Raw genomic sequence first — 19020 nt, forward strand, 5'->3', positions numbered from 1 at the left:
ACAGAGGCTGTAATCAAATCAAAAGTTGAGTAGACTTAGTGGAACTCGGACTGAGCTTCACTAAGCTGGTTACTGTTGAGTAGTGCTGGCAGAGAGCACTGTCAATAACACCTTCCATTTCTTTCCTAATAGATGAGAGAACACTGATGAGATGGTTATGGCCAGTTTAGATTTATGAGGATGTGACAAATCTGGTCAATTTTCTACATTGCTGTGCAGATGCCATTAATGTTGCTGTACTAGAATAGCTTGGCTAGAGCCTATTAAAATATTTTAAACAATATTTTAACATGAGTTAACATTGTCTTTTTTTATTTTTTTTTCAAGAATCACGAAGACAAGGAATGGAAGTTTGCTCGAGCAAAGCTGTGGCTGAGCTACTTTGATGACAAATGTACTTTACCGCCACCATTCAATATCATTCCTTCCCCGAAAACCATTTGCTATCTCTTCACAAGTCTTAACAAATGGATTTGCTCTCACACCAGCGCTGGAAAAGTGAAACGTCAGAACAGCCTTAAAGTAAGAAAACTGCAAATCCAATGTGTCAGTCATAAAGTGTTCAATAACAGAGAATTTATAGAATCTGGGGAAAATGTGATCAATCATTAAACTCACCAAATAATCTGATCTCCTCTGTGAAAAACAAGTGCTGAGAGACAGAAACACATTTGTAATGTTAAATCTGTCCTTTCTTACTTTTGAACAATAATACAAAAAATGCACAATGTTCTACACAATAGTTAACAGCCAGCTTGCTTCAATCTTGTATAATGAGCAGTGTGTGTCAGTTTCTGATTGTCCACATGTGTTATATACTGGATATTAATAATGATTTGGAGACGCCTGTGTTGGACTGGGGTGTACAAAGTTAAAAATCACACAATACTAGGTTATAGTCCAAAAGGTTTAATTGGAAGCACTAGCTTTCGGAGCGTTGCTCCTTCATTAGGTGAACCACTTTTAATTTTGGATATTAATAAGTGACTGTAGATTTAATTTATTCAAGGCTTATGTCTACCTATTAGGTAATCGTGTGGATCACATTACATTCCAAGTAAAATTACAAAATTATGAGAGGCATGGTTAGAATGGATAGTTGGAGTCTTTTTTGCAGGATATAAATGTCATTTATTTGGGGAGATAGGTTGAAGGTAAAAAGGGATATGTTTAAAGGAGATGTGAGAGGCAGGTTTTTTACACACAAGGTAGTATGTGTCTGGAATGTGCTGCTGGAGGTGGAAGTGGATAGAGTAGCAATGTATAAGAGGCATTTTGACAGCTATGTGAATAGGCAGGGAATAGAGGGATATGGACTGCGTAGATGCAAAAGGTGTTTTGTTTAGAAAGGCATCATGTGTTAGTGCAGTCTTGGTAGGTCGAAGTACCTGTTCCTATGCTGTGGTGTTCTTTGTTCTAAAAGGCCATACCTCAATGAAAAAGACATGCATTTATATAAGAGTATTTATGTGCTAAGGATATCCCAAGACAGATTGCAGCTTTTGGATTCCTTTTGTTCCTAGGCAGCTGCATGGTGGCTCAGTGGTTAGCACTGCTGCCTCACAGCACCAGGTACCTGGGTTCAGTTCCCACATTGGGCAACTGTCTGTGTAGAGTTTGCACATTCTCCCCATGTCTGCGTGGGTTTTCTCGGGGTGCTTCGGTTTCCTCCCACAGTCCAAAGATGTGCAGGTTAGGTGAATTGGCCATGCTAAATTGCCCATAGTGTTAGGTTCATTAGTCAAGGGTAAATATAGGGGAATGGGTCTGGGTGGGCTGCTGTTTGGAGGGTCGGTATGGACTTGTTGGGCTGAAGGGCCTGTTTTCACACTGTAGGGAACCTAATCTAATACAACATTGTACAAATAACAGATGATAATAATGAAGAAAGTTGACCATTTGATGATATTTGTTGAAGGATGAATGCTGCTACAGTGATTGTAACAAGGTCAGCCAGATGGCCATCATAGAATATGACACGAGAGTGTGATGCTGGAAAAGCACAGTAGCTCAGGCAGCATTCAAGGAACAGGAGAATTGACGTTTTGGGCATCAGGAATGAGCCTTGTGGACTTGGGGGTGTTGAGATAAATGGGAGGGGGGGGTGGAGCTGGGGAGAAGGTAGCTGAGAGTGCGATAGGTTGTTGGAAGTCAGGGTAATGGTGATATGTTGGAGAGGAGGGTGGAGCAGATAGGTGGGAAGGAAGATGGACAGGTCATTAGGGTGGTGCTGAGTTGGAAGGTTGGATCTGGGATAAGGTGGGGGGGAAGGGAAAAGAGGAGATTGGTGAAATCCACATTGATGCCCGTGTGTTTGGAAAATCCCAAGGTGGAAGATGAGGCATTCTTCCTCCTGGCATCGGGTGGTTAGGATGTGGCAATGAAGGAGGCCCAACATCTGCATGTTCTTGGCGGACTGGAAGGGGGAGTTGAAATATTCGACCACGGGATGGGGGTTGGTTGGTGCGGGTGACCTGGAGATGTTCTCTGAAGCGTTCTGCATGGAGGCATCCTGTCTCCCCAATGTAGAGGACACCACATTGGGAGCAACGGATACAATAAATGACATGTGTGGGTGTGCACATAGAACTCTAATGCATGTGGAAGGCTCCTTTGGGGCCTTGGATGGAGGTGAAGGAGGTGTGGGCACAGGCTTTGCAATTCCTTGCAGTGGCAAGGGAAGATGCCGGGAGGGAAGGGTGGGTTGGTACGGGGCATGGACCTGACAAGAGAGTCATGGAGGGGATGATCTTTACAGAAAGCAGATGGGGTTAGGAGGGAAATATATCTCTGGTGATGGGGTCCGTTTGTGAAAATGGCGGAGGATAATGCAGTCTATCTGGAGATTGATGGGGTGGAACGTGAGAACCAGAGGTATTATGTCCTTGTTGCTGTTGGAGGGTTGGGGTTCGAAGGCAAAGGTGTGGGAAGTGGATGAGATGTACTGGAGAGTATCATTGACAACATGGAATGGGAATTTGCGGTCTTTGAAGAAGGAGGCCATCTAGTGTGTTCTGTATGAGTTCCCTCGTTTGACCAGCTTCACAGCCCCAGTCAGGGAGCTCTGGTTGACAGGAGTGTCAGAGGTTCTGTTCACTTTGAGAACAGGCTCTGAGAGAGCTAGATCAGTGTCAGCGACAGTCCATGTGTAAATAAAGGGTGACTTGGTGACGGGATACAGGCCTCTTGGAGTTATTTCAGCTGACAAGGATAATAGGGGAATTAATCTAATGCAAGGCTGTTCTTCTATCTACTAAACAGCCAGAATGGAACTTAGTCTTCCGACAGTTTGGCAATCCCTCACTGCAGCGCCAATGTGTCACTGTGATGGGGAAGGTGCTTCACTTTAAGTTTAAAAGAGTAGAAGTAGTTTTATCTTGTATCTAACCCTGTGCTGTATTTGACCTGGTAGTGTTTGATGGGGATAGCGTAGAGGAACCATTGCTTTCAGTTTAAAAGAGTAGAGAATGTCTTGAAGCTCCAGAGTACACCACGTACACATCCTATGGTCTTACATTCATTCCTATAGTTTTATAGGAAAGTCTATAAATAAAAGAAAACAATACTTTCATATAAGCACATTTAATAACCTCCATTTTTCTCAAAGAAATTTACAGTTCAATAATTACTTTTGAAGTTTAGTCACAGTTGGAAAGTGCAGTAGTCACTTTGTATAGAACTAGATCTCCCTAACATCAATGTGGTAATGAATGGATTGTCTGGTTTTTCAAATGTTGAATGAAGACTAAGCATTTACTTAGACAGGATGATTATTGATTTGTGACTTGTGATATCTGACTTGCCATTTGACTTACCTGCCACCATGTCACCAACTTATAAAAGAGGAGATTGGTGAAATCCACTGATGCCCGTGTGTTTGGAAGATCCCAAGGTGGAAGATGAGGCATTCTTCCTCCTGGCATCGGGTGGTTAGGATGTGGCAATGGAGGAGGCCCAACATCTGCATGTTCTTGGCGGACTGGAAGGGGGAGTTGAAATATTCGACCACGGGATGGGGGTCATTATAAATGACCCCCCTGTATTCCCAAAGCATAAGTTATTAATTGAGAGCAGGACGAAGGTGTGAAGATGATGAGAGTTATAGTATTCAGTTGTTCATCTTCCCTGGTAAGAACAGCAGCCATCTAAATGATATATCTTGGACAAAATATTGTGAGTTTTACATCATTACAGTGTTGCAATGGTAATGATAAATATGTTAGGATACAAATTAATTGTAATTATTGATGTTGGGAATGTTTCTGATTTCCAACTTTTAACTGGGAATTCTATTATGCAGTGATTTAATTTATTGACTACTTTTGGTATTAGTGATGGGGTGTGCATTTTTTATTAATCTTGCTCTGCTTCAAACAAATTAGCCCTGCTGAGAATATAAACTTAATGTGGAAGATGTCAAATCTCCAGGGAGAGTCACTCTAATGCATTAATAGTTAATTCACCACAGGCTTTTAGTAATTGAGCTTCATTAGCTGGAGTATAATACATGGCATGGAAGAATCTAGAAACATGTAAATCTATACTGGTTCATACTTGTAACTAACATTTTTATTGTCACAATCATAATTTGCAATTATATAGTGCCTATAACACAGCAAATGCCCTGAAGCATCTTAATTAAGTTCCTCCATACGATAAATGCTGGTCTCAACCGTAAGATACACTCTTCTTTTTTTCTGTCTAACAAGGAATGGAAGACTCTCAAGCATAAACGAGATCAAAATTACCAAAAAGTAATGTGTTGCTTGGTCCATCGTTACCTTACTGCAATGAGGCAAAAGATGCATAGCACAGACCAAGCTACTGAAGAGAATCTGAATGAACTGCGCCAGGACCTTTCCAAGTTTCGCAATGAAATGAGAGACCTTCTTGGCTTCAGGACAGCAAAATATGCCATGTTCTATTCACGGAACTAAAAAGTATTTCAAGGCACTAGATGCTGACGTGTTTCATTCATGTTGTAAGTATGAAACTAAGTGGAAGGACGTCTTTGTCATCATTTGTCATCATCAGATAGTTCTGGTTTGTTCAATATTTGATTTAATGCGATCTATTTTCGTAAATTTTCAAGCTGAAATATATAGTTACAATACATATAGAGTTTCTAATTTGGATGGTATTGCCGCACAAATGATTGTCAATAATTTATTTTAAGTAAATACTGCCATTTTGTTATTTAGGAGAATGCTCCTGGTATTTATTTCCCTTTTAAGAAATTTTGTTTTCCAAGACCCTACTGCTGACTCATCAGTGGTTACGCTGGATGTTCCAAAAATGCTTCAGAAACCCACAAGGCAGATCAAAGATACAGGACGTGAAAATATGCTTTACATTCATAATGAAAGCATTTACAAGTTCCCATTCACTCTTATATAAGTTATTTTAATAAAGGGAACCGTCCATTTGACTTAAACGTTTCCATTAAAATTGCAAAGAAATTTCAAATGATTATACAAGGCTTTCATTAAATATCAAGCATGAGCAATTTCAACTCTGTTGTTCAGAGATAATACAGCAGTGTTGCATATTTGCATGCAGTAATATCTATGGTGTATTGTGTCAGCTTGTATTTAACTAAGATTGAAAATATATTTTTCACAATTCTCTTGGGGTGAAGAATGTCAGCTCTGGTAAAAATGTGCATTCTCATAGGAAGCTTTTTATGTGAGCATAATAATTCAGTATCTGATATAATCTTAATCTGGAGGTGATCCAATAAGAATATAATGGCACAGATGCTGAGTATCTTCCCTCCCCACTTCATCCTTCTAAACTCCATCAAATACAGACCCTGAGTCATCGACCACTCCCCATATGACAAGCTATTCATTCCCAGGATCATACTTATAAACTTCCTCTGGACCCCCTCCAATGTCAGTACATCCTTCTGTATATATGGATCCTGCAATTACTCACAGTATTCCAAATGCAGTCTTAACAGAACCTTTCACAGCCTCAGCAGTATTCCTTCTATTCTAACACTCCTGAAATGAATGCTAACATTGCACTTGCCTTTCTAACTGCTAACTGAATCTGCATATTAATCTTAAGAGAATCCTGAACTAGGATTCTCAGTCTCTTTTGTGCTTCAGATTTCTGAAGCCTTCCCTATTTCCAAAATAGGGATATAATAGGGTATGAATGTACTATGAGACCTTTTGAAAGGTTACTTATGATTCATGACTAAGACTAGAATAGAGCAAAAGCTCTGCATTGAGATGTTAGTTCATCAGGGTTAGAAGGTTTTTTGAAGGCATCACGTAGACCTCATCTTTCTTCTTGGTCCTCTGGAAATTTCAGCTACAATTTGATTGAATGTGGAGCAGGCTGGAGGGGTTGAATGGCCTACTTCTGTTCCTATATTCCAAAGAGTACTTTGCCTTCATTGGCAAAATTATGTACTCTGATACATTTCAGTGTTGACATTTAATAAATGCAAGTTATAATTTTTCCAGCTGAAGAATTCAAATCTCTAACCTTTAGGGATTCCTTCCTTCACTAATATAAGTAAATGTATATGTATTAATGCAGGAACACCTTATTCTTCAAATTTTTTTTAATTACAGTGAAATTAGGAGTTACTATCACATTAGAATGTGTGATAAATTTGCAAAAAATTGCATTTGAAATGCCAATATCTTTAAATTGAAAGATGTTAAATTATGGATAAGATTTGGGTTGCCACTTAGTAACATTTTATAAAGTCAGAAGTCACATGATACCAGGTTATAGTCCAACAGGTTTGTTTTAGCAAGTTTTGAAATTTATAGCTCAGGTTGAGGTTCTGGATGTAAGTTGCTTGCTGAGCTGGAAGGTTTGTTTGCAGACATTTTGTCACCATACTAGGTAACATCATTAGTGATCCTCTGGTGAAACGCTGGTGGTATGGCCCACTTTCTATTTATATGTTTAGGTTTCCTTGGGTTGGTGACGTCATTTCCTGTTGTTATGTCATTTCCGGTTCTTTTTCTCAGGTGGTGGGGTAAATGGGATCCAAGTTAATGTGTCTGTTGATAGAGTTCCAATTGGAATGAATGTCATGCTTCTAGGAATTCTCATGCGTGTCTCTTGATTGACTTGTCCTAGGATGGATGTGTTGTTCCAGTTGAAGTGGTGTTCTTCCTCATCTGTATGTCAGGATACAAGTGAGAGTGGGTCATGTTTTTATGTGGTTAGTTGATGATCATGTATCCTGGTGGCTAGTTTTCTGCCTGTTTGTCCAATGCCATGCTTGTAACAGTTCCTGCAAGGTATGTTGTAAATGACATTAGTTTTGCTGGTCTGTATAGGGTCCTTCTAGTTCATTAACTGCTGTTTTAGTGTGTTGGTGGGTTTGTGGGCTACCATGATGCCAAGAGGTCCTGCCACTACTCTGACCTCTTGGCATCATGGTAGCCCACAAACCCACCAACACACTAAAACAGCAGTTAATGAACTAGAAGGACCCTATACAGACAAGCAAAACTAATGTCATTTAAAAAATACCTTGCAGGAACTGTTACAAGCGTGGCATTGGGCAAACAGGCAGAAAACTAGCCACCAGGATACATGAACATCAACTAACCGCATAAAGACATGACCCAATCTCACTAATATCCTGACATACAGATGAGGAAGGACACCACTTCGACTGGGACAACACATCCAGCCTAGGACAAGCCAAACAGAAACATGCACAAGAATTCCTAGAAGCATGGCATTCCAGCCGGAACTCTATCAACAAACACATTGACTTGGATCCCATTTACCACCCCCTAAGAAAAAGAACAGGAAATTAAATCACCACAGGAAATGACATCACCAACCCAAGGAAACCTAAATAAAAAAAAGCAGGCCATACCACCAGTGTTTCACTGGAGGCTTACTGATATTACCTAATTTGATGATGAAACATCTGAAAACAAATTTTCCAGCTCAGCGAGCAAACTTACAACCAGGTGTATTTGAAATCACAAGCTTTCGGGGCTTGTGATTCCAAATAAACCTGTTGGACTATAACCTGGTGTTGTGTGACTTCTGACTTTGTCCACCTTCGTCTATGCCTCCACATCATAAAATTTTATAAATAACGTGATTTTAATTAGAAGTACTTGAAGATAATGAAATACTTCAGCAGAATGTCTATACCACATTACTGGAGATTGTATTCATTTTCTAGGGATAGGAATTCAAATATCTCTCCGATTATACCTGCCTCCTGTGTATTTCACTCATCCTTCATGGTCATTATTAAAATCACTAAGTAATGCAGCATGAAAGGGAGACCATTCTTCCCATTGTGTCTGTGCTAGCTATTTGAAAGACCTATCCACTCCCTACTTTTTTCCTTTGAAGGTTACTGTTGAACTTGCTTTCAACATCCCTTCAGACAGTACTTTACAAATCACAGCAATGTTTATAAATATGCTAAACCTAACAACAGTTTGTGATGGAAATATTTTGTTTTTAAAAAGTCATGACATAAGTAGTTCTCTATGCCTTAAACCTAAGTTCTCTGATGACTGACCTTCCTGCTACTGAAAAATATTTCTCATTTACTCCATCAAAGCTATTCATGATTTTATAAATTCCTATAACATTTGAAGTACTGCTTACAATTCTGGTCACCCTGCTACAGAGCAGATTTTATTAAATGGGAAAGGGTGCTAAGAAATTTTACAAGAATGGGATCCAGGGAGACCTAGATAATTGGATTCAAAATTAGCTCAATGGTAAGAAGCAGAGGGTGCTGGTTGAAGGTTGTTTGGAACTGGAGGCCTGTTACTAATGGTGTGTCACAGGGGTTGGTGATGGGACCTTTGTTATTTCTTATTTATATAAATGATCTGGATGTGAATGTACAAGGCATAAGTTTGCAGATGATACAAAATTGTGAGGTATCATTGATAGCGAGGAAGATTTTCAAAAATTGCAGTGAGTTCTCAATCATATTCCCCTCAGTGGACTGAGGATCGGCAAATGCAATTCAATACAGGTAAGTGTGAGGTGTTGCACGTTGGAAAGTCAAACCAAGGTAGGACTTATACAGTAAATGGTAAAGTCCTCTTGAATGTTAGGAACAGAGGGACCGAGGAGTAAAAGTACATAGTTCTTTGAAAGTGGTGTCACAGATAGACAGGAGAGTGAAGAAGGCCTTCATTGGTCAAGGCATTAAATATAGGGGTTGGGACATTATGTTACAGTTGTTGGTGAGGCTGCACTTGGAGTATCGTGTCCGGTTTTAATCACCCTGGATAGGAAAGACATAGTTAAACTGGAAAGAGTGTAAAGGAGATTTACGAGCATGTTGCCAGGATTAGTAGGCCTGAGTTATCGGGAGAAGTTGGCCAGGATAGCACTTTATTCATTGGAACGTAGGAGAACGAGGGTGACCTTATTGAGATGTGTAAAATCATGAAGGACATAAATAGGATGAATGCATATTCTCTTTTTCCCAGGAATGGGGATTTGAAAACTGTAGGGCATAGTTGAAGGTGAGGGGGGAAAAGATTTAAGAAAGATAAAAGATTTGAGGGGCAACTTCTTGTAGAGAGTTGTGCGGATATGGAATGGGCTCTATGCCTTAAACCTAAGTTCTCTGATGACTGACCTTTCTGCTACTGAAAAATATTTCTCATTTACTCCATCAAAGCTATTCATGATTTTATAAATTCCTATATTTATTTGCCAAAGAAAGTGGTTGAGGGAGCAAAACATTTGGATGTACATGGATGGGAACGGTTTATAGGGAAATAGACCAAATGTGGGCAATTGGAGCTAGCTGAGTGAGCACCATGGTCAGCATGGACTAGTTTAGGCTGAAGAGCCTGTTTCCATATTGAATTACTCTGTTACTGAGACTGGCAGGTATTGAGTTGTAAGGAGAAGCTGACTAGGCTGGGACCTATTTTCCCTGGCTTGTAGGAGGCTGAGGGATAACCTAATCAAGGTTTATAAAATCACAAGGAGCATAGATTAGATGAATAGCTTAGGTCTTTTCCCCAGCCGAGGGAAGTCTAAAACTAGAGGGCATTAGTTTAAGGTGAGAGGGAAAAGATTTAAAAGAGTTCGGAGGGGCAACTTTTTCACACAGAGGGTGGTGCATACATGGAACAGCATGCCAGAGGAAGTGATAAAGCTGGGTACAATTACATTTTAACAGGCATCTGGACAAGTACATGAGTAGGAAAGACTGACAGGGATATGGGCCAAACACAGACAAATGGGACTAGTTTAAGAAAACTGTCAGCTTGGATAAGTTAGACCAAAGGGCCTGCTTTCATGCTGTATACTTGTTTGATTCTCTGAAATATACTCTAAACCTTGCTGGAAACTGAACAAATCCAGCTTCTCCATTCTCTCCACTTAAAGAAGGTCCTCATCCCTGGGATCACTTTCATAACTTTTTTTCTACAGTTGCAGCAAGATATTGATATCCTCCCTGAAATCTGGTGTCCAAAATGGGGGCAAAGAAATTACAGGCAAGGCTTAAAAATTGCTGAATAATAACTTGATACAATTTCCTTTTGTATTTTGCCTGTAATAATAAAGTCAAGGATTATGCATGCATTTCTCTTTACAGATTTCTCATCTTGTCAGAGCAGCTTTAAACATTCGAGTGCTCAAACTTGCCAGTTTCTTAGTTTCTGCACCCCCTTTGAAAGAACATAAGTTAACTAGGCTTTGCTCATTTCACCTGCCAAACTGTATCTCTTCATATTTATTTTCATTAAATTTGAATGACCAGGTCTCTATCTATTTCATCAGTTTGTTTTATATTTGCTTGAAGTCTCAGAATTAACTGCAGACAGGGAGGTAAGACTAGTTTAACATACTAAGGGTTAGCATAACTTCTGACCTTCCAATCATGTTTGGGATGAATGGTGAATAGAAACATAACCAAAGCCTTGAAGACCCTTAGGTTGTTCATCTTACTGTACACAAGATACAATAATATGACATTGTTATTGAAATGGCAACTTTTGGAAATTCAGCAGTTCAAAACAAAACGTTTTTATTAAGCAGCAGATACATAATGCAAAGAGTGACTGAGAAACACAAAATCAAAAACAAATGCCAATTTCAAACAAATCAGTTATAAAACATCATCAGTCATCTTTGAACTTCATATTGCACTTAAGTCCTATATAATAATCTATTACAATATATAAGTATATAAGATAAACATTTGACTCAATCTCTGTCAGCATTGTTATAAATAAGGAGGCAGTTCCAAATGCAACATGATTTTGGGGCTAATCATTCTGTGCAGACTTTATTTTTGCTAGTACAAGGATTGGTATATTTGTAACAGACATCCAAATTCTTGTCAGCAATTTGCTTGGACACAATTCACCAACTTTACATTTCAATGTTCCTATTTGCCAGCAGAAAGCCATCTGTTAAGAAGTGCAGTTTGTAATCAATTAAAGAAAACTATCTGTAACGATTACCAGCACCATAAATGGAAAATAAAGTCTTTGCTGTTACTGTGTGTTTAGCATCGTCTGTTCTTTACGTTGTTCAGAAACCTTTGGTTCTTTGATCTGTAGGGCATGACAAAGCTATTAGGAAACACTTGACCTCTGCCTGCTTCATCTACGTGACCCATGAAGATGTAATTCAGTCCTGCAAAGGTAGTGAAAATACATCAATAAGCAGAAATTTATCATTGAACCAATTTTTGACAATACAAGGTAATTAACTATTATAAGACGTGTCGCTAGATGTACTGAATAGCATTTTTATTTGAGTGGGACATCTCAAACACGAAGACTCTAGAATTTTGAGATTAATCTTGGAGGGAATTTAATTTTTGAGGTTCTAATGGAACTTTTTCTTCCTTTAATCATTATCTGTGCAAAGTGAGTCGAAAGAAATTATTGATGCTTTGAGAGTTTGATACAAGTGAAAACTTTATCTGCATTTTTAAATGACACATAAAAGAATGGCTATGCAAGGGATCTTGTCTGTAAAGTGTGATATATTGTTCATCGTGGATCTCAACATGGCCAGGACTAATTCATTTGTTCCACTTTGGCAGGAGATCGTTACTGTTAGATAACAAGTGACTAGAATTCGTAGCATCAGGCAGGATGAAAGGTTTCTGCATTGTATTATTCCGAATGTGACTACCATGAGACAGAAGGCGAAAGTGAGGACTGCAGATGCTGGAGATCAGAGTCAAGATTAGAGTGGTGCTGGAAAAGTACAGCAGATGAGGCAGGACTTGAGGAGCAGGAAAATCGACGTTTCGGGCTTCTGCCCGAAACATCAATTTTCCTGCTCCTTGGACGCTACCTGACCTGTTGTGCTTTTCCAGCACCACTCTAAATGAGACAGAGATAGACAACTTAAGACACAAGGATAGAAGCATGGGATAATCTGCATCTCAATATAATATCCAACAAATCCTGAGTCAATGTAACGATCTATTTTGCTGCTCTTTGCATTAACGTGGCACTACTTTTCTGAAGATATTTTCCTTATCAATCTGTTCAGAGCTGTTATGACACAGCTCTCGAACAGGTGGGATTGGATACCAGGTTTCCTAGCTCAAAAGAAGGGGAGAATACCACTGTGCCTCAAGAATCATCAATGCAGCTACCAGACAGATCAATATGATTAAAGGAATACAAGGTGGACTGTGCCTCAGAAGAGGATAGACCTAAGCCCATTGGGAAGAGCTTTATGAAATGCCTGGAGATTTCTTTCTATGTTAGATGCAGTATATAAAGGCAATTTGTCATTACTGTTGCATTCGATATACATCTAGCCCAATGAAAGAAGTATTTCATTATTCTGTTTTGGAAAATGAAATAAGCATAGACAGAAGAGTAGGTGAACAATTGGGACCTCAATTATTTTCAATTTAAAAAAATGTTTAATGAAGAAGTCAAAAGATAAGGGTGTTGGGCTGAAAAAATAAGACAACATTCAGTGAAAGAAACGGTAATCGAATTCAAATTGGTTTGGCTGAGGAGTTATCTGATGGATCAGCAGGAGATTTGTGATCTATAACAAAAAAAACCACATATTCTGTGTAACAAGGGTTTCATCAGATATACCGTTCACAATCCTTGCATTTGCATATACTTCCTAATATTACTAATTATAAGGAGTATAGAAAGTGCAGTTGAACAGTGATGCAGTAGTGAAATCTTGTATCTTAAAATTAAAAATTCAATACAGCTGATTGACTTAAATCTGCTTTAATTATTTATACATAGATGATTTATAGAAATACAGGGTGACATGTGGCTCAGTGGTTAGTATTGCTGCCTCATTCCAGCCTTGAGTTTGGAATTTGCACATTCTCCCCCTGTAAGTTTGGGTTTCTTCCAGGTTTCCTGGTTTCCTCCCACAGTCAAAAAGTACGCAGGTTAGATGGATTGGCCTTGCTACATGCAGGGTTGCAGTGCGAGGGTAAGGGCTAGATTTGGATGGGCTGCTTTTTGGAGAGTTGATGGGCTGAACTGCCTCTTCCTGCACTGTAGAGGTTCTATGATTTGAACCTGGGTATAGAGAAAATACAATTTTGAAGCTTGTTTGATGGTACGAATGCAGAAAGTAAATGGTAATATCTGTAAACTACTTCAGGGAAACATGGATAAATTGTAGAGTGGGCAGACGGGTGATGAATCCAAGTTGACGTAAGTGAGAAGTAATACATTTTTGCATTAGAATAGATGTTGAATGAAAAGGAATGAAGGGTATGGATGAATTACCAGGTTTAGGGATTCAATATTCCAAGAATTATAAGTGCAGATACATAAAACATCAAATTTTAGTGATAAAAACACAAAATATTGGTAAGGTCTAGTGTACTTTAGTTGCTTCACTATAGAAAGATCATTAAAACCACAGAGTTTGCAGATTAACCTGGATCAAACCAGATATTGGAAACTACAGCTGTGACATGCAAAATCCTGATACTGTTAACATTTCATTCTGTGACTTTGTCAACCGATGAGCCTGATTCTAGCAGTTTTCACTCCAGATTCCAAATTATGTAACATGTACACAGTATTCCAGGATCTTTTGCACCAAGGCAAAAAACAATTCGAAAGCTTGGTTTGTTTATTTCAAAAATAGGCAAATAGAGTAAAAGTCATTTTCTCTTCAGAATGAATGAAATGCTTAATACTTGTAGAACACTTAAAGAAAGCAATCAGATATCTGGGAAAAACTGTTGGGTTGTTAAGAACATGGATTACTTCACAACAGGACATGCTTGAGGCAGAGATCCAGGCAGCATGGTGGCTTAGTGGTTAGAACTGCTGCCCCTCAGCACTGGGACCTGGGTTTGATTCCTGCCTCAGGCGAATGTCTGTGTGGAGTTTGCACATTCTTCCCATGTCTCCGGGTGATCCAGTTTCCTCCCACAGTCCAAAGATGTACTGGTTGATTGGTCATGCTAAATTACCCATAGTATTAGATGCATTAGTCAGGGGTAAATATAGGGTAGGGGAATGGGTCTGGGTGGGTTACTCTTCAGAGAGTTGGTGTGGACTTGTTGGGACAAATGGCCTGTTTGCATATTGTAGGGAATCTTAATCTTTTAAAGGGAAAAAAACAAAACAGAACAAATTGCAGCAGAAAAGGTAAAGCTAGTGGAGAACAACAGTAGGATTAATTTTCAATTACTGTAACAAATGATTTGCTCCAATCATTAAACGTCAAGTGATTCTGTTAATTGGTTCTGAATTATGCTATTTTAATTCACATTATTAAAAGCTGGTGTTGTTGCCTGAAGAAGTATCTGAAAATAACACAACTAGTGAAGGCAACTGGTTGCAGGGTTAAAGCATTTATTTCCCTGGAAAGAAACTGCTTTTGTCACCATTTCTTCCCTTCCTTCTGCAGCCAAATACCAAGGTTCACCTAGCCACCACTTTTTCAATTTATTTAATCTTTTCTTCTTTGACAATATTAGCATAAATGTTTAAGGTTTCTATTTGACAATCTTACTTTAACTGAGGTGTTCACCAATTTAGGCTAATCATTAAGCATAACAGAACAAATATGAGCTTTCCAACTGGAAAACTTACCTCGTTTAATAATTGGACACTTTTTACAAACTGAAATTATTTTGACGCTCATGTTTTTCCCTGCTTGCTGAATTGCCATTCTCCCTTCTTTGAAAATATTAATAACGGAGATAGTGGTGTGAATACTACCGTTGCGTGTTATAGCAGTTATAACTGTGCCAGTTAACACTGAAAGAAAGAAAAAATACCTAAAATTAAAATGAAAATCGAGTGAAGGGTTGCTCCTCAGGATAACAAGATTTTGAAACCATGATTTTATTGCCATGTTTTATTCAGTTTTAATTACCAATGTAAGAGAATGGTAAAACAAACAGCACTTCATTATCCACAAACAGATCCTGATTAAAAAACTAGCTTCATTTAGCAGTGTTGGACATGACAAGAACATGGCTTAAGACAAATTTGTGGAAGTATTTCTTCTGAAAAGAGTGAATTTCTTTATCTCTAATTTTCTCCATTTTTTTAACCTCTGATACCTCCGGCAAATAGTGATTCACTTTGTGTGTGACACTAACTATTTGGGGTTGGTATAGCTCAGTTGGCTGAATAGTTTGTTAATTGGTTGTGAAGCAGTGTGATGCTAACAGTATGGGTTCAATTTCCATCACTAGCTGAGGTTATCATGAAGGACTCTCCTTCTCAATCTCTGCCCTTGCCTGAGGTATGGCGGCCCTCAGGTTAACTCCCCTCCTGTTGTGTCTCTCATGAGAGAGCAGTCCTATGGTCTGGTAGGACTATGGTGACTTGACTGCCTGACTTGATGTAAACATCACATTCAAACTTACTTCTACATTTGGCCCAATTAAACTTACTAACAGTGGTACTACAGAGCAGTTAGGAATAGGGATCCTTTTGTAAAGATTTTTCTCTTGTCCGCATCTCCCATGATAATGAGTGGCTAACATGGAAACAACCAACTTCATGGAGCACTTCCGGTAGAACCTGCTTCTTACACATTTATCTTTTGAGCAGTCAGCCAGCGTGCAACATTGGTATACATCCCATCCCCAACAGATTTAATCTGGTGCACGTCCCTCAGTTTACAAGTAGAAAAAGATGCTAACAGTGATGCTGAGGTCTGTTGTAGCACCTACAAGGGGCATGGTGATGTGATTAGGAACCACAAGTTGAGTGTTCAAATACCACGAAATCAAACAAATTTTAATTTGGCAAATCTGGAAAGAGATGGTCGTGTGGTGGGAAGCTTGGTTGACGAGGGAGGTTGAATGTCTAGTAAAGAGGAAGAAGGAGGCTTACATAAGGTTGAGGAAACAAGCTTCAGACAGGGCGTTGGAGGGATACAGGATAGCCTGGAGGGAGCTGAAGCAAGGGATTAGGAGAGCTAAGAGAGGGCATGAAAAATCTTTGCTGGGTAGGATCAAGGATAACCCCAAGGCCTTTTATGCGTATGTGAGAAACATGAGAATGACGAGAACGAGGGTAGGTCCGATCAAGGACAGTAGTGGGAGACTGTGTATTGAGTCGGAAGAGATAGGAGAGGTCTTGAATGAGTACTTTTCCTTAGTATTTTCAAATGAGAGGGACCGTATTGTTGAAGAGGAGAGTATGAAACGGACTGGTAAGCTAGAGGAGATACTTGTTAGGAAGGAAGATGTGTTGGGCATTTTGAAAAACTTGAGGATAGACAAGTCCCCAGGCCTGACGGTTAGATGGTAAATATTCAGCCTAGAGCCCAGTTACAAGTGGAGTTCTGCAGGAATCAGTTCTGGGGCCTCTGCTGTTTGTAATTTTTATTAATGACTTGGAAGAGGGAGTCGAAGGGTGGGTCAGTAAATTTGCAGACGATACGAAGATTGGTGGAGTTGTGGATAGTGAGGAGGGCTGTTGTCAGCTGCAAAGGGATTTAGATATGATGCGGAGCTGGGCTGAGGAGTGGCAGATGGAATTCAACCCTGTCAAGTGTGAGGTTGTCCATTTTGGAAGGGCAAATAAGAATGCGGAATACAGGGTTAACGGTAGGGTTCTTAGTAAGGTGGAGGAGCAGAGGGATCTTGGGGTCTATGTTCATAGATCTTTGAAAATTGCCAATCAGGTGGATAGAACTTGTAAGAAGGCCTATGATGTATTTAGCGTTCATTAGCAGAGGGATTGAATTCAAGAGTTGTGAGGTGATGTTGCAGCTGTACAGGACCTACATAAGGCCACATTTAGAGTACTGTGTGCAGTTCTGGTCGCCTCACTTTAAGAAAGATGTGGAAGCTTTGGAGAGGGTGCGGAGGAGATTTACCAGGATGTTGCCTGGACTGGAGAATAGGTCGTACGAGGATCGGTTGAGAGTGCTAGGCCTTTTCTCATTGGAACAGCAAAGGATGAGGGGTGACTTGATCGAGGTTTATAAGATGATCAGGGGAATAGATAGAGTGGACAGTCAGAGACTTTTTCCCCGTGTACAACAGTGTTACAAGAGAACATAAATTTAAGGTGAAGGATGGAAGGTATAGGGGGGATGTCAGGGATAAGTTCTTTGCCACTCCCACAGGCAGCGCATTCCATGCCCCCACCACTCTCTGGGTAGAGTCAGAATCATTGGTCATCTTTAAGCGGCAATTAGATAGGTACATGGATAGGTGCTTAAGCTAGCACAAATGTTCGTCACAACATCGTGGGCCAAAGGGCCTGTTCTGTGCTGTATTGTTCTATGACATGATAATATAACTACAATGACAGGCTTCAAAGACTTGACTTGGCTGCTTCTGTCTGCAACTGCGCCTCCCCTCCCCCCCCCCCACCACCACCACCACCACCACCACCACCAAACAAGTTCTTTGCAGAACAGCTCTGTATCGCTTCCTTAATCCATTGCCCCCAGTTATAAATGAAGAAAAATGTCTGTTAGTGGAGGTGAGAAATAGAGTGTGACAACGCCTGTCCAGATAATGTGTCTTGGATGAATAGGGCTACGCCAAGTGTATGAAAAATCATAATTTTTGGGCCTGAAAATATTAAGTCATTTTATATGACTCCGTTTGCAATCTAAGCTGTGATCACAAAATGACAAATGCACCATTGTAACTTAGGCAGAGGGAATGGTTCAATGTGCCAAAGGTTGTAAATGAATAAACACCTCTCATACTGACAGTTCACTCCATGTTTGGTATGTTGTTTTTATACTGTGAATCCATTCTTCTTGTAAACATAATTCCCTATTTCACTAGAAAGGATTTATGTAAAGCCCTTAAGACTGGAATATAGAAATGATTGAGTTGAAGATTGTATATGGGAGAAAAACACTAACTATTCCATTCACAGATACACAGGCAAGAATGTTCTTACTAGCAGGGGAAAATATTTGGCTTACCAAAGTCACTAGCACAGTAATTACTGCGCAGCGTTCCAGTTTTTTTACACTTCAGTTGGCATGGGGGTATGGTAGGTTTCACTGCTAAAGAACAACAAAAAAACAACTTTCAGTTTGTCAGGCATTGATAATCAGAAACTATTTCTCCTGATGACACAAGTTTAGAATATGTTTATTTTTCAGAAGAAGATAAAGTAAACATTATTATGCTGTCACTATTATTGCAACTACAAGGAAAATATAGTAAAAGCTGTGAAAATCAATGTATACACATCTTTGATCAAACATTTCACCTCAAAAACTGTATACACAGTATTCCATTGATTATATTGGTAATGATGATTAAGATGAGTAGCTCAAACATTGTAAAACAGAACAATATTACAGATTTTTTCACATCCTGCTTAATAACTTAGGGGCTGGATTTTGTGGAGCTTGCTGGTGGACAAAACATTAAATGAGCTCAGAGAAACCTGGAAGTTGTAAAACAGATCCTGGTTATATTGATGGAAGGGTAAGCAAGGTGGAAACTCACCGCTTATCAACAAGAGCCTAAAATATTCAAAGTAGATCACATTTGATCAATTTAACACTAGTTCATCAAGATTTATTGCAGCCTCCCAATTAAATACAACTCGCTTCTTTAACAAG

General features: G+C 39.4%; 2 protein-coding genes across 4 annotated transcripts in view; one reads left to right on the forward strand and one right to left on the reverse strand.

The window, feature by feature from the left end:
• trpc1 (transient receptor potential cation channel, subfamily C, member 1) overlaps positions 1 to 5084 on the forward strand; it is a 93073-nt gene extending 87989 nt beyond the window's left edge. For both annotated transcript variants that reach the window (XM_060834512.1, XM_060834513.1), the window contains 2 exons: positions 328 to 522; positions 4710 to 5084. In XM_060834512.1, the coding sequence (XP_060690495.1) occupies positions 328 to 522; positions 4710 to 4937 (423 nt within the window). In that variant the 3' untranslated portion in view covers positions 4938 to 5084. The remainder of the gene's footprint in view (positions 1 to 327; positions 523 to 4709) is intronic.
• Positions 5085 to 11062: 5978 nt separating this feature from the next.
• pcolce2b (procollagen C-endopeptidase enhancer 2b) overlaps positions 11063 to 19020 on the reverse strand; it is a 54386-nt gene continuing 46428 nt past the window's right edge. Inside the window, exons 7-9 of one of the 2 annotated variants that reach the window (XM_060834518.1) lie at positions 18370 to 18453; positions 15051 to 15218; positions 11063 to 11628 (exon numbers count right to left, since the gene is read on the reverse strand). In XM_060834518.1, coding sequence (XP_060690501.1) covers positions 11498 to 11628; positions 15051 to 15218; positions 18370 to 18453 — 383 coding nt within the window. In that variant the 3' untranslated portion in view covers positions 11063 to 11497. Of the gene's footprint in view, positions 11629 to 13195; positions 13515 to 15050; positions 15219 to 18369; positions 18454 to 19020 lie in introns of those variants that run through there. The other variant, XM_060834516.1, reaches the window with a different exon arrangement.

This window comes from Hemiscyllium ocellatum, chromosome 13, assembly GCF_020745735.1.
Source record: "Hemiscyllium ocellatum isolate sHemOce1 chromosome 13, sHemOce1.pat.X.cur, whole genome shotgun sequence".
Classification (NCBI taxonomy): domain Eukaryota; kingdom Metazoa; phylum Chordata; class Chondrichthyes; order Orectolobiformes; family Hemiscylliidae; genus Hemiscyllium; species Hemiscyllium ocellatum.